This window comes from Stegastes partitus, unplaced genomic scaffold (assembly GCF_000690725.1).
Source record: "Stegastes partitus isolate 25-593 unplaced genomic scaffold, Stegastes_partitus-1.0.2 Scaffold370, whole genome shotgun sequence".
In the NCBI taxonomy this organism is placed as follows: domain Eukaryota; kingdom Metazoa; phylum Chordata; class Actinopteri; family Pomacentridae; genus Stegastes; species Stegastes partitus.
Window position 1 is genome coordinate 445,491 of NW_007578101.1, and position 11,322 is coordinate 456,812.

The following is an 11,322-nucleotide window of genomic DNA, read 5'->3' on the forward strand; positions in this document are numbered from 1 at the left end:
TTTTCCATCTTCATGAAGTCGTACAATCTGGTTTCTTACATGTTCAGGTAGTTCCTTTACACCATATAATGTATGAGATAGCAAATAGGCCAAAACTGAGACAGTTTGTGGCGTTCACGGGTTCTTTTAAAAGTTTGTTTATCAGATTAGACTGAACTGAAAACTACATGCGGATTCACTTCTGCTGCATTTCGGTTGGACTTGTGTTTTTCAGTGAACTCTACAGAACCTGCTTTAATCAGATCAAACACTCCCAGCTGCTACACGTCTGAATCATTTTACATTTGTTGTACGCCACATGTCTACAGATACAGCTAATGATTTTTAAAAAAAATAAATTTAAAAAAAGAACATACAACCAGAGGTCTGCTTGTTACGCAACTGCAAAATCAAAAGATGGTGATGGCATGTGAAGGATAAAATGTGAATTAAGTCTTCAGAGAGAACTACTGTAGAAGATGTCTGTCTCAGTCTGAAACTTGCCAATCAAGCTGAAACCTTTCCTGACAGCCATGTTATTTACTTTCAGTCATCCTCTGTCATTTGTGCTTTCTTTCTCTGAATCACTTGCTCTCTGTAATTTATTTTTTTTTATTGCTTCTCTTTCTCTTCTTTCAAATCGCTCAAAGTTGCACTTTTCCATTGTCCACCACTTGCTGCTGCTATCAAGGCTTTCTGTGCTTCATACTGTGTGTGTGTGTGTGTGTGTGTGTGTGTGTGTGTGTGGACAGTAATCATTAAGTGTCAGTCAGGCTCCAGTGATTAGTGGCCCTAACTGGAAACCAACTTAATTGAAAGTCCTTGCCAGTTGACCCCTGAGACGCAGCTTTTCATTCACTGGGCTGCTGCATTGTGTCTCTAAACGCTGTGAGAGACGCTCGGCGTGTTGCTGCTCACTGATGCTTGCTGCTGGCTGATAAGGTGCATGAGGTAGTGATTTAATAAATGCTGCATGAAATTGAACACATTCACTTTGACTAATGTGCTGTGCTGCTGTAAAAGGCATCGGGGGAATGGGAAATCACGTCAGGGCACAAATTACAAACAAGAACATTGAATTTGATTAAAAGGATGAAAGGAAGCAGTTACCTGGATCTGACTTGGAGAAGGTGTCCATGTCTAACAGGTTTCTGCAACAGAAGAAACAAGAGCGTTGAAGGCTGAAATCAGGCGACAACAAGTTTGTCTGTTGTTGCATGTAGTCATATCTAATACACACATAACTTCAAGATGACAGCATGAAAAATAGCTTGTTAATTCATTTTTAATTTGTGTGCTCGAACTGGAAAGTGACAAAATTAAACGAGCTTAAAACATCCAAGACTCTCTTGTGTGCACTGTGTATGTACATATTGTTCCTTGATGTGTTACACAGGCGACATAAAGAAGCTTTTTACTGCTGCAGGATACTTCAATAAATCACACAACAGCTCCCATGTGAAGAAAACAAAAGACGAGTGCAAAGTAATGCTGGATGATAAATCAGCTGGTGTGTGTCACTTCAGATAGCGATGCTCTGAACATGTTTGTGATTTTAGGTCCAAAACTCAATTCTGTAAAAAATAATAATCATAATTATTATTATTCAGCTAAGTTTTGTGAACTTTTAGTTTTCAAATTTCAAACAAAAGTATTACATTGGAGCCATTTTAAGGGTTTAATATCTCTACAGAGTCATGAAATTTGCTGAAGACAGACAAAACTGTTCCATCTGTATTACCTACTAATAATACGTTCATGGAAGAAGCTTTGCACATATAATGACAATATAAAGACCTCCAACCAGTTTTTGTGACCCAAAGAATGAGCTTGAATCCCCATTCTGTCAATCCAGCAACAAACTGGAACCTGCGTTCAATATTTGTACAGACATCAGATTCTTCTGACGTTAGAGCCTCTAAAATTGGTGAAATGTCGACGGAAGACTGTATTTCTAGATGAATATATGGACACATCTGTATTTACACACAATTTCTGGGGCCCCAACAGCACCCTTGTTTGGAGATGTTGCACATTTTTCTATTTTCAAGGACCAGTAATGAAAAATGTGGCTTCTGCTGCAGCCATTCAGTCATTTGGATCTGCCAGTAACTGTTTGAAACATATGGAAGCTTCAACATTCAATTAAAATAACAAATAAGTCAACTCTGATGTGACATGTCATAGTTTCTTTCTTTCAACTTTCCAGATCCATGTCTCTTGACTGTATTTGGAAGAACTCTGGTTTTAGGCTGAATAGCTTCATTCTGGGGTCACTTGGAGCTGCTAATTAGTTTCCAAACTCCACTGTGTTGGAGACTTTTAGAAGACACCATCATAACTTTGCACGAACCCAGATTGTAATGCTCTTTTGAGATAGTGAACTCAATGTGCACCCATCCAGTAACACATTTACTGCATTGCACACTAATCCATCCATCCATCCATCCATCCATCCATCTCTCCATCTATCTATCTATCTATCTATCCATCTATCTATCTATCTATCTATCTATCTATCTATCTATCTATCTATCTATCTAGTACAATTTTTGTCAAATTTAGTGAATATTTCTCTAATTCTCTGCTAACTGTCTATACTGTGTGCACACAGAAAATAAATCTGGTGTTCTTTTTGATTCCTGGCTCTGTAAATGATAAACGCTGTGGTTCAGAGCAGCAACAGCTTCAGAACTATAAAGGTGTTTTATCCATAGTGGTACCAGTTGGCCGCGGTCAGCAACCTGTTTGTGTTTTTATAACAGATCAGGCTGATCCCAGACGGTGAAAAAGGTTTTTGCAAAGTCAGACGTCAAACAGACACAGTGCTGTGTGAAGTTTGTAAAAAAAATTAAATAATAAATAAATAATGATAATAATGATTATTACTATTATTTTAAAAAAAAAAAACAACTCTGTATTTGAACTAAAAGTAGCAACACAACAGTCCTGTTCCAGCCTCTGAGACAAAAGCAGCCGTGGAATTGGAGCAATGTGAGTCTCTTTGACATTCAGATTCGAGCTTCTGTCCCAGTTTCAAAACCACAACTGAAAAGCTTCTCATCTGCAACCATTTTGAAATTGATGTTTAGCAGCAGCTTCCCAACACTGACTCCGTACTCGAGCACATTCATTTGAAATTGAACAATCATCCAAATGGGATCGGCCCATTTTTAGAGGAAAACAACAAACCAATTAATGTCTATTCCAACACACCACCATAGGAAAGGGACGTAGGAAGATAACAGCAACGTAAGAGCTCCAGTCAAAGCTTAAACAGTGAAAAAAGGAAACAGACATGATGGTAGATTGTAAATGGACTGAACTTATGTTGAACTTTTCTACTGAGCAACTTGGAGTTCAAACCCTTCAATTCTTCCAACACAGATGAGATTTTCTAAATCCTAAAATCGGAGTAAAGAGGAGGTCTGCTTTCCAACTGTTTGCCCAAAGACACTTCAACAGGTGGATTATAATGAGGACTTACTGTACTGCCTAAACCACAGGAAGAGCATCTCTGTCCTCATGTACGAGGAAGGTTCAATCGCTCAGCACAAGTTTTCATCTGCTGCCGGTCTGAAGACACATTTTCATTGTTTTATTTATTTGTTTGAATCCATTTTTTCCATTTTGCCTCCACCAGTACACCAGGTCTTTTCCCAATTTGCCTCCATGACCATCATTTCTAACAACAGCTCTCCTCTCTGTGTGTTATTGCTGACTTACAGTTGCAGAGCTGGCTTCGTTCCACCTCTTCAGAATAAATCACAGCACTTCATTAAGTAAAATCATTTCAACATCAACTTAGTGCAAAGGTTCAGAGAGAGGACAGTGTAGCGGGAAAGTGTTCCTTTAAGGACGGCAGCCAGCAGCTTTGTGACTAAAGAGCAGCTCCCACTGAGCTTATCTTCCACCAGCCTGCACCAACAGCTTTATTTCCTTCTCTCCCAGCAATGAAACATTACAGTCTGTCAATCCTCTCTGTAATTGGTCTAATGTTGTTATTTGCTTGTGTTTATTTGTGTCATTGGAATTTCACCAATTAGCTCAAGAGCCAACACATGGAGCCTGAGGCGCTGAGAATATGCCTCACGTCCTGCCATGATCTGCTTGACAGAAGCTTGCATCCTGTGTGCTCACAGTAGAAGTGATCTGCCATCAAGAAGATGTGTAGATTTGAAGATGAAGCGGTGTATAGATAATGGATGGATGGATGGATGGATGGATGGATGGATGGATGGATGGAATTTCACTGTGCTGTAATATATTTGTGAAAAATAAAGGCTTATTCTTCTCCTTGTGGAGTTCTTGAGGTGATGAATTATGAAGACTCTTCTCTGTATTGTCATTGATTTACTGTATTACTAAAAATGTGTTTACAAAATCACAAAGTTGCAGAGTTACAGAGCTGTAGAGCAACAGAATCAAACGGTAACAAGGTCAAACAAGGTCAAAGGGGCGTCGAGATGCTGAGTGACAAAACAATAGTGATACAGCAAAGAATCAATCACAGACAGAACAACAACAGAAAACAGCCAAAGAATAACAGACTTACAGAATAACAAAGTAAAAATGATTCAGATTAACTCCTAAATATTCAACATGTCTGATGTTATTTGTTGTGGCCCTGATTAGTCTGCCAGCAGTTCAGGAGGTTTCAGACTGGACCTGTAAACCCGCCGCATTAGGCCGACCCAACATTTTGGACCAAACAACGGTATCGACCAGATTCCTCCTTTTGATTGTCTGGAGGACAGAAACGAGAGTAAATTAGCACAAAACTCCTGCATTGTGAACCCAACAGAGCCTCAGGCTGCATGTGAAATATCTACAACTGGTCCAAAGCGGTCAGTAGTGTTTAACCAATACGGCAAATGTTCCGTTTGCCAAAGATTTCTGGATCATGTCACTGAAATGTGGTACATCATCAAACTCAGAAAACCTAAAACGATTTGCCACATCGTTGGCAGATTTAATATAGTTTTCAATATGGAGAATGACAGAGTTTGTCCAGATTCCTGAAGGAGAAGTAAAAAGGTAGCAAACAGTCAGAAGTTCCTTTTCATTGGTCAGTGTTCATAGATGGAACCGCTGAGTCCTTCTGTCCTGAACCCAGAACTGCTTTAGGAGTGCAACCATCTGCAACCCTCTCTGGGTCGACTCAAACCTGAACCTTCTGACTCTTAGTTCATTCTTTAATTATGCTGAGCCATCAGAAAGTTACTCCACCAACAGAAGGAGTTTCACAGCAACATAGAAATATGTACATGAAATGAACACATCGATAAGAAATGATCAACTAAGTGCTCATCACTGATTTTACTTTCACCATGACTACACTGACCTATCTGCATGATGTACTGCATCCCACAATGCATTGCAGTCATGGTCATGTGACCATGTTTTACACTTCAGTAGCTTTCACATACTGCATGTCAACAGTCGTATATTTAAGCTCTGTGTAGTTTGGAGCGTCTAAACATGCGAATAACAGTCACAGCGTTACGGAGTCTCAACACTGGAGTTCCCCATGGCTGTGAGCTCCGCCCCTTCCTGTTCACCCTGGACATCCATCACTGCATCCCAGACCTGAAGAGAACTCTACTGTGAAGTTTGCACCATCATCAGTCAGATTACAAACACAACGACAAATTATAACGGCAGGAAACTGACAAGAAAACAACCAAACTGCTCAACATCAGACTCCAGACACTGAAACTCACAGAGGCAGGAAATCCATTGAGAACAGACAAAACTGATGCGTTCACAGAAGAAACTTGTAACTTTGCACATAAAATTACAACATAGAGACCCCGAGAGGCAAAAAACTGTGTTTATAGTATAAAATGGACACTTCTATGTATATACACACTTAGAGGAACTTTCTGTGACCTCAGTAGCGCCCACTTTTTTCCATTTTCACATAATTTTCCAATAATTACAGATTTGGTCTCTGCTGGAGCTATTCAATCTTCTAGAGACTATTTCATTTGTGACTCCAGAGTTATACTTCTGGAGATGTTGATCACTTAAACTGGCTTTCCAGGTGTTATGTTTCTTTACATCACACGTCTCCATAAAGCTCAGAAACGAAGGTGCTTCTTAAGAAAAGCTCAGTTCTTTGCAGAGCTCTTGTGGAAACATCAAACAGCAGCAACAAACAAAACAGAGGAGCAGAAAGCCTGCAGGACTGCATAACGTCCACATCCATGGAAACTGGAAAGGCATGAGTTAAGGTGCAAACTCCCCCTCTCTGGTCAGTAATATTAAAGTTGACACATAAGAGGAGGATGTTGTGATTTCTCATTTTGCCACCGCAGCGAGGGAAATGAATCATGCACACAAACACCAAGAGCGTCGGAACACACGCACACCTCCACCCGTGCCAGGACTACCACCCAATTTCCTTCTAACAAGTTGACACATTAGTGAGAATTGACTGCGATAATAAACAAGCGCGTTCAACGAAGAGCTGAGATGCTGAAGAAGTGACAGATTGAAGCGTCGGGCTCTCGGGGGCTCGTAGCTGTCGGGGTGGCGAGGAGAGCGTCGGGGCGACTGCAGGGAGCCGCTCGGCGTTCACCCGCACATGTTCACGCTGTTGTGTTCGTGTGTTCATACAGTATGTTGTGTTCACGCGGAGGGCCTCGGTGCAGCAGCCCTCCCCTGATAACACAGTCAGGCAGCTTGTAGTGCTGGAAAACACAGCCATGTGGGTTCTCAACACGGATGATTAATTTCTACGCAGTTTGCATTTTCAGAGGACAGTTGTCACCTTCTGTTATAGAAGCAGATATGAGGAAATGTTGATATAAATCACACTGAATCTGTCATACTGCTGCGGTTACTAATCATCTATACTTGGCCTACTGTACATCATGTGGTTTATCCTGTTTAAAAAGCTGTTTCTTATTGTTTTCTGTCCAATATTTCTGTTTTTAGCAGCCTTTAATAAACACTGTTAGCCCAAGACAGTCACCAGCTAAATGCTACCAGTATGACAGAGTTATATGAATAGACTTGTCAGCTTTCATGGTCCAGCCAAGGCTAACAATAGCACACTTAGTTGTTGTAAAAACATGGTCCCAAAAGCATATAAAGCCTCTAGACGCTCAATAGAAAACAGGGCATTCTGTTTTAACAGGCATGCATCCCTATAGCCAGTTCATTCTGCAGCACATGACGGTCCGGCTGCTCCACGTTTCCCATCCGGCTCCAATGTGTTTGTATTTCTTAAAACCAATCACGGGAGTCACAGGTGAAGCTACGCAAAGGATGCAGCTTCAAGCGAGCGCCGTCATTAAAATGGACAATCCACCGCAAGAAACGAGCTGCCAGCCTGCATATGATCCAAATCCTCAGAAACACCTGAAATCTTCAGTGCGGTAGGCTGCCGCTCGGACGCTGTTGTTTTCCAAAGAAATGACAACACATGACAGCAGAAAGCAGGACAAAGCCAACTGGTATGATTGTTGGCTTTTACCTGCATCCTACATCCTCTGAGTCAGACTATTCCAGCAGCCTCGTGCCAACACAGTCCCGTGTAAGTGTCAAGACTCTTTCATGTCAAAGTGAAAACTGGTTTCTACAACGTGATGCCAAACAATAAAAAAACGTAAAACAAGTAATAAGTGATGGATACTCGCCCCTTTAAAGTGACTCAAGTTCGGACACTTGGTGCAGAAAGTCAAACAATCAGTGAAACAGATCGTCTGAGTCCACTGAATATGTGATTGTAGCATAAAAGCACCTGCATCTGGAAGGTCCAGTCACTGGTGAATCAGTACTTCTGGATATAAATACGCCATAAACACTCCAAGCAACTATGTGAAAAGGTTACTGACAATCATAAATCAGGAAATAATACCAGAAAGAACTCCCTAAACAGCCCGTGACGTTGAACATTGCTTTTCAGTCTTAATATCTTTTAGGTTTTGCTGCCATTGATGGATCCTTATGAGTCTTTTACAGATTTTTCTATTGGATGAACCAGGCAGGCATCTAAAGGGGGACCTGCTGGAGTTTCAACTTCAGCTTTAGGAGCTGTTGAACTGAGTGAGTGGATGTGAGCTGTCAACAAACCAGCCAAGACCACGCAGCATATAAATGAGGCAAATCTGGAATTACGTTTCATTTGGCCTCTTCAGGTTGAGGTTTGAGGCTAGCCCTCTTTCCCAACCACGGGTCCAACTCTGGAAGTAAATTATAATCGAATTTCATGACAGCTGTAGCTCACAAAGTGATCACTGACATTTTTAAAGTCATGAAAGTTTGTATTCTAACAGAAAAGGTTGCATTAGACTCATTTCTCATGAAGAAGACACGGTGAAGCCAAGAACTCTGCTGCCTGGTTAATAAGGACCAAGGTGCACTGATTTAAGAAGACTTTCTTGCTTAATTAAAATGGCTGCATATCTTTATTCATCACATCGAAGTCTTTTATTTATCATAGAACATTGCCAAATACTGTCATGTCTTGTTTGTTGTTGTCAAGTGATTACTCGTAACACTTGTGCGTATCCTTTAATTATCAATTAGTCTCACTGTCTGTAAGCATCTTGTAGCTGCTCATCGGTGCCATGTTGTCGTTATAAATAGCTGTACAGATGCATGTGTGTGTTCCTGTGAGCCTCACACTGCTCTCTGCTACATTCAGTACATCTGCAGGCAATTCCAGACATTTCCTGCGGGATCTGCTGCCAAGTCTGTTTTCTCTCTTAATGCTTAATCCCACCATCCCTTTTGCATATTGCGATATTGTTTTTATTTATTGTTGTGTTGCAGTACACTGCGGCTGACATGTTAGTGGATAGAAAAAATAATGAAATTTGAAACATCACCACTCGCTCTACGTACATCTTTTAATGATTTCCCAATAAGTCGCCCTGCTTTGCTCCTCTTTGGGTGAACATGTGTACTGGGGGACTTATTAGGGGCTGCTTGTTAGCAGAGGCTCCACTCAGATAAAGCAACAACTCCCACGTCTATGACAAACAAAGGGCAATGAATCACTAGAGAGAGCGATCTGCCTTTCTGCAGAATCTGTGAAATAATCAGATATGCATACAGCCGGGCCTCCTGCCTGTCATCTGGAAACTTTGAAGGGTTTTGTTTGGTGCTTCACATTCCGTCTGAGAGAGAATCTGCCTTTGAAGCTGAACTTCAGTGAGGCACTGATCTCATTTCGGAGACAAAGATTTTTTGCTTGTAAAGTGGCCTGGTGTTTGAGACCTTGAGGACATGATGTGGGAGAAGCTGGGTATCCAATCAGAGCCGTCCCCTGCTGTGATTGACATTCTCCCACTGTGAAGTCCTGGCACCCTGCGCTCACTGACCTACCTGGCATTTCACTCTGAAAGTGCTGCCAATGTGGCTTTTTTAGCGTCGGCCCACCAGCCGCACCGTGCAGCCATCACAGCTGCAGCGCGGCTCTCGAATGGCTTTCTAAAAGAATATTTATTTATTTAGAACTCAGATGAATTGTACTCTCGTCAGTTAGCTCATTAAAATTTTAGAAACTTGGATTTACTCCTTCATTCACAGAATCTGGCAATCATGTAAAAAACAATAAAAAATAAATAAATAAAATAATTTCAAATGTTTAACAGCTGAGACAAGATGGCTCCTGCTTCACTGCAGGTTTAACCAACCAGGAGTTAGTCCGTGGAGCTGGATGCTGATTTGATGTTATGTTTAATATTCCTGAACATAGAACCATTCCCTGTTAATGATTTAATTACTTTATGTTACAAACAACAGCTTTAGTGGACAAGCTGAAGATAATCAGTAAGTTGCACAAATTGGAACAGCAGGAAATGTCAAACATTTCATCATGTTTACAGACATGTAGCTGCTTAGTTCTTTCACAAATGACAAAAACAGCATTTATCTGCTGAATTCCACCCAAACTATCGAACCTGCCCCTGTGTGGGACTTTTGTTTGCTCTGAGAACATGAAGCCAGGGTTTTGCTACTTCCTGGTTGACATCTTGGATTTTTTGAGCCAGTGACGCAAAAATCATCGGAGGGGGGCGGAGCCATAGGAGCAGTGATTGGTCAGACGGATTGAGAGGCGGGCCCTCTCTGCCCGCCCACATTTACCGCCTTCTGCTCGCTTCGTCTGTATGGTCGCTGCCGACTGTCAATCAAGCCAGCCACGCCCCTTGACCCACAAAATGTTGATATTTTTAAAAATTCAGTATTGATTTATTTTCAGATTGGCCACCTGATCTCTGGATCTGACCATGAAAACTAATAAGAACAAATCCTGAGCTGTAGGAATGCAGTATTTGGTGATCTGTGATCACTTCTTTTCCAGTTCCAGTCTATGGGAGCCAGGGCTTTGTGGAGCCAGCAGCTAGTGGACGTAGTGATGCTGCAGGTTTCTGACACTTCCAGGTTGGCTTCATTTTTCCGGGTTGGTTGCTACGTCCATCTTTGATACAGTCTATGGTAACTGCACGGCTTCATACAGCGGTGTTATCAACAGACAGCTCTACAGGTTTACAGATTTGTCATATTCCCTCAGCTGAGAATCTGAATCACTCAGAGAATCGTCAGGAAACCATCTGATTAGAGGGAGACGCTTCTTCCAGCCGATTTAAATCTGAACACAACCTGCTCCCGACCTGGTTTGCTCCGCAGCATCAGTTGCCATGGAGATCTAGCAGGTTAAAACAGAGACACCTTGTGATACTGACAACTCTTACGTTAAACTCAACACACAGCCCTCAGGTGTTTGCACCTCTCTGCTGTTGGCTCGATCTGATTGGCACCTCCAGCTGTCGCCACGGTTACCCTCATCTTCAGCTCTGTCAAACTAATCATCACTGGTTGAGGTAAAACTTCACGTTAACAGATTCAAAGCTCCGGTATATTGTGAAGTAGAAAGATGTACCTGGTCCAGGTAGGCTGGGATGGTTATGTATATGTAAAACCCCACACTGCAGAGTAAACAGATGACTAATAACAGTCCTTAGTCCACATATAATTATACAGACATCGACCCATAAAGAACATCCTTTTGGATCCATTTCAGACATGAGGTGAGCTCTATTCATACTTGTGGCATCCACCAGTCAGACACACATGGTTGGGGGGTATTGGGGTTAATAGGTGCTTGTCTTGCTACGGAGGGGGAGGTCATTTATTTCCAGCTGTCTCGTTTAAACAATCTTCCTCCATCAGTAATCTTTGCAGACTGCAGGGTGGCCTCCACACTCGGCTTGTCTAATAACATGTAGAGGAGCGACCAGGCAGCAGGCAGGCTGCCACTTATATAAGACAAAGGAACAACACGGCTTCCCTCCACGCTATCTGACTGCCTGTCTAACCCACATCCAC

At 41.8% G+C, this 11,322-nt stretch overlaps 1 protein-coding gene across 1 annotated transcript in view; it reads right to left on the minus strand.

Annotated features, from left to right (window-relative positions):
* The window catches only part of LOC103359415 (copine-9-like), a 167,763-nt gene that overhangs the window by 146,306 nt on the left and 10,135 nt on the right, over positions 1-11,322 (minus strand). The window contains 1 exon segment of the mRNA XM_008284752.1: positions 1,090-1,130. Within this exon segment, the coding sequence (XP_008282974.1) occupies positions 1,090-1,130 (41 nt within the window).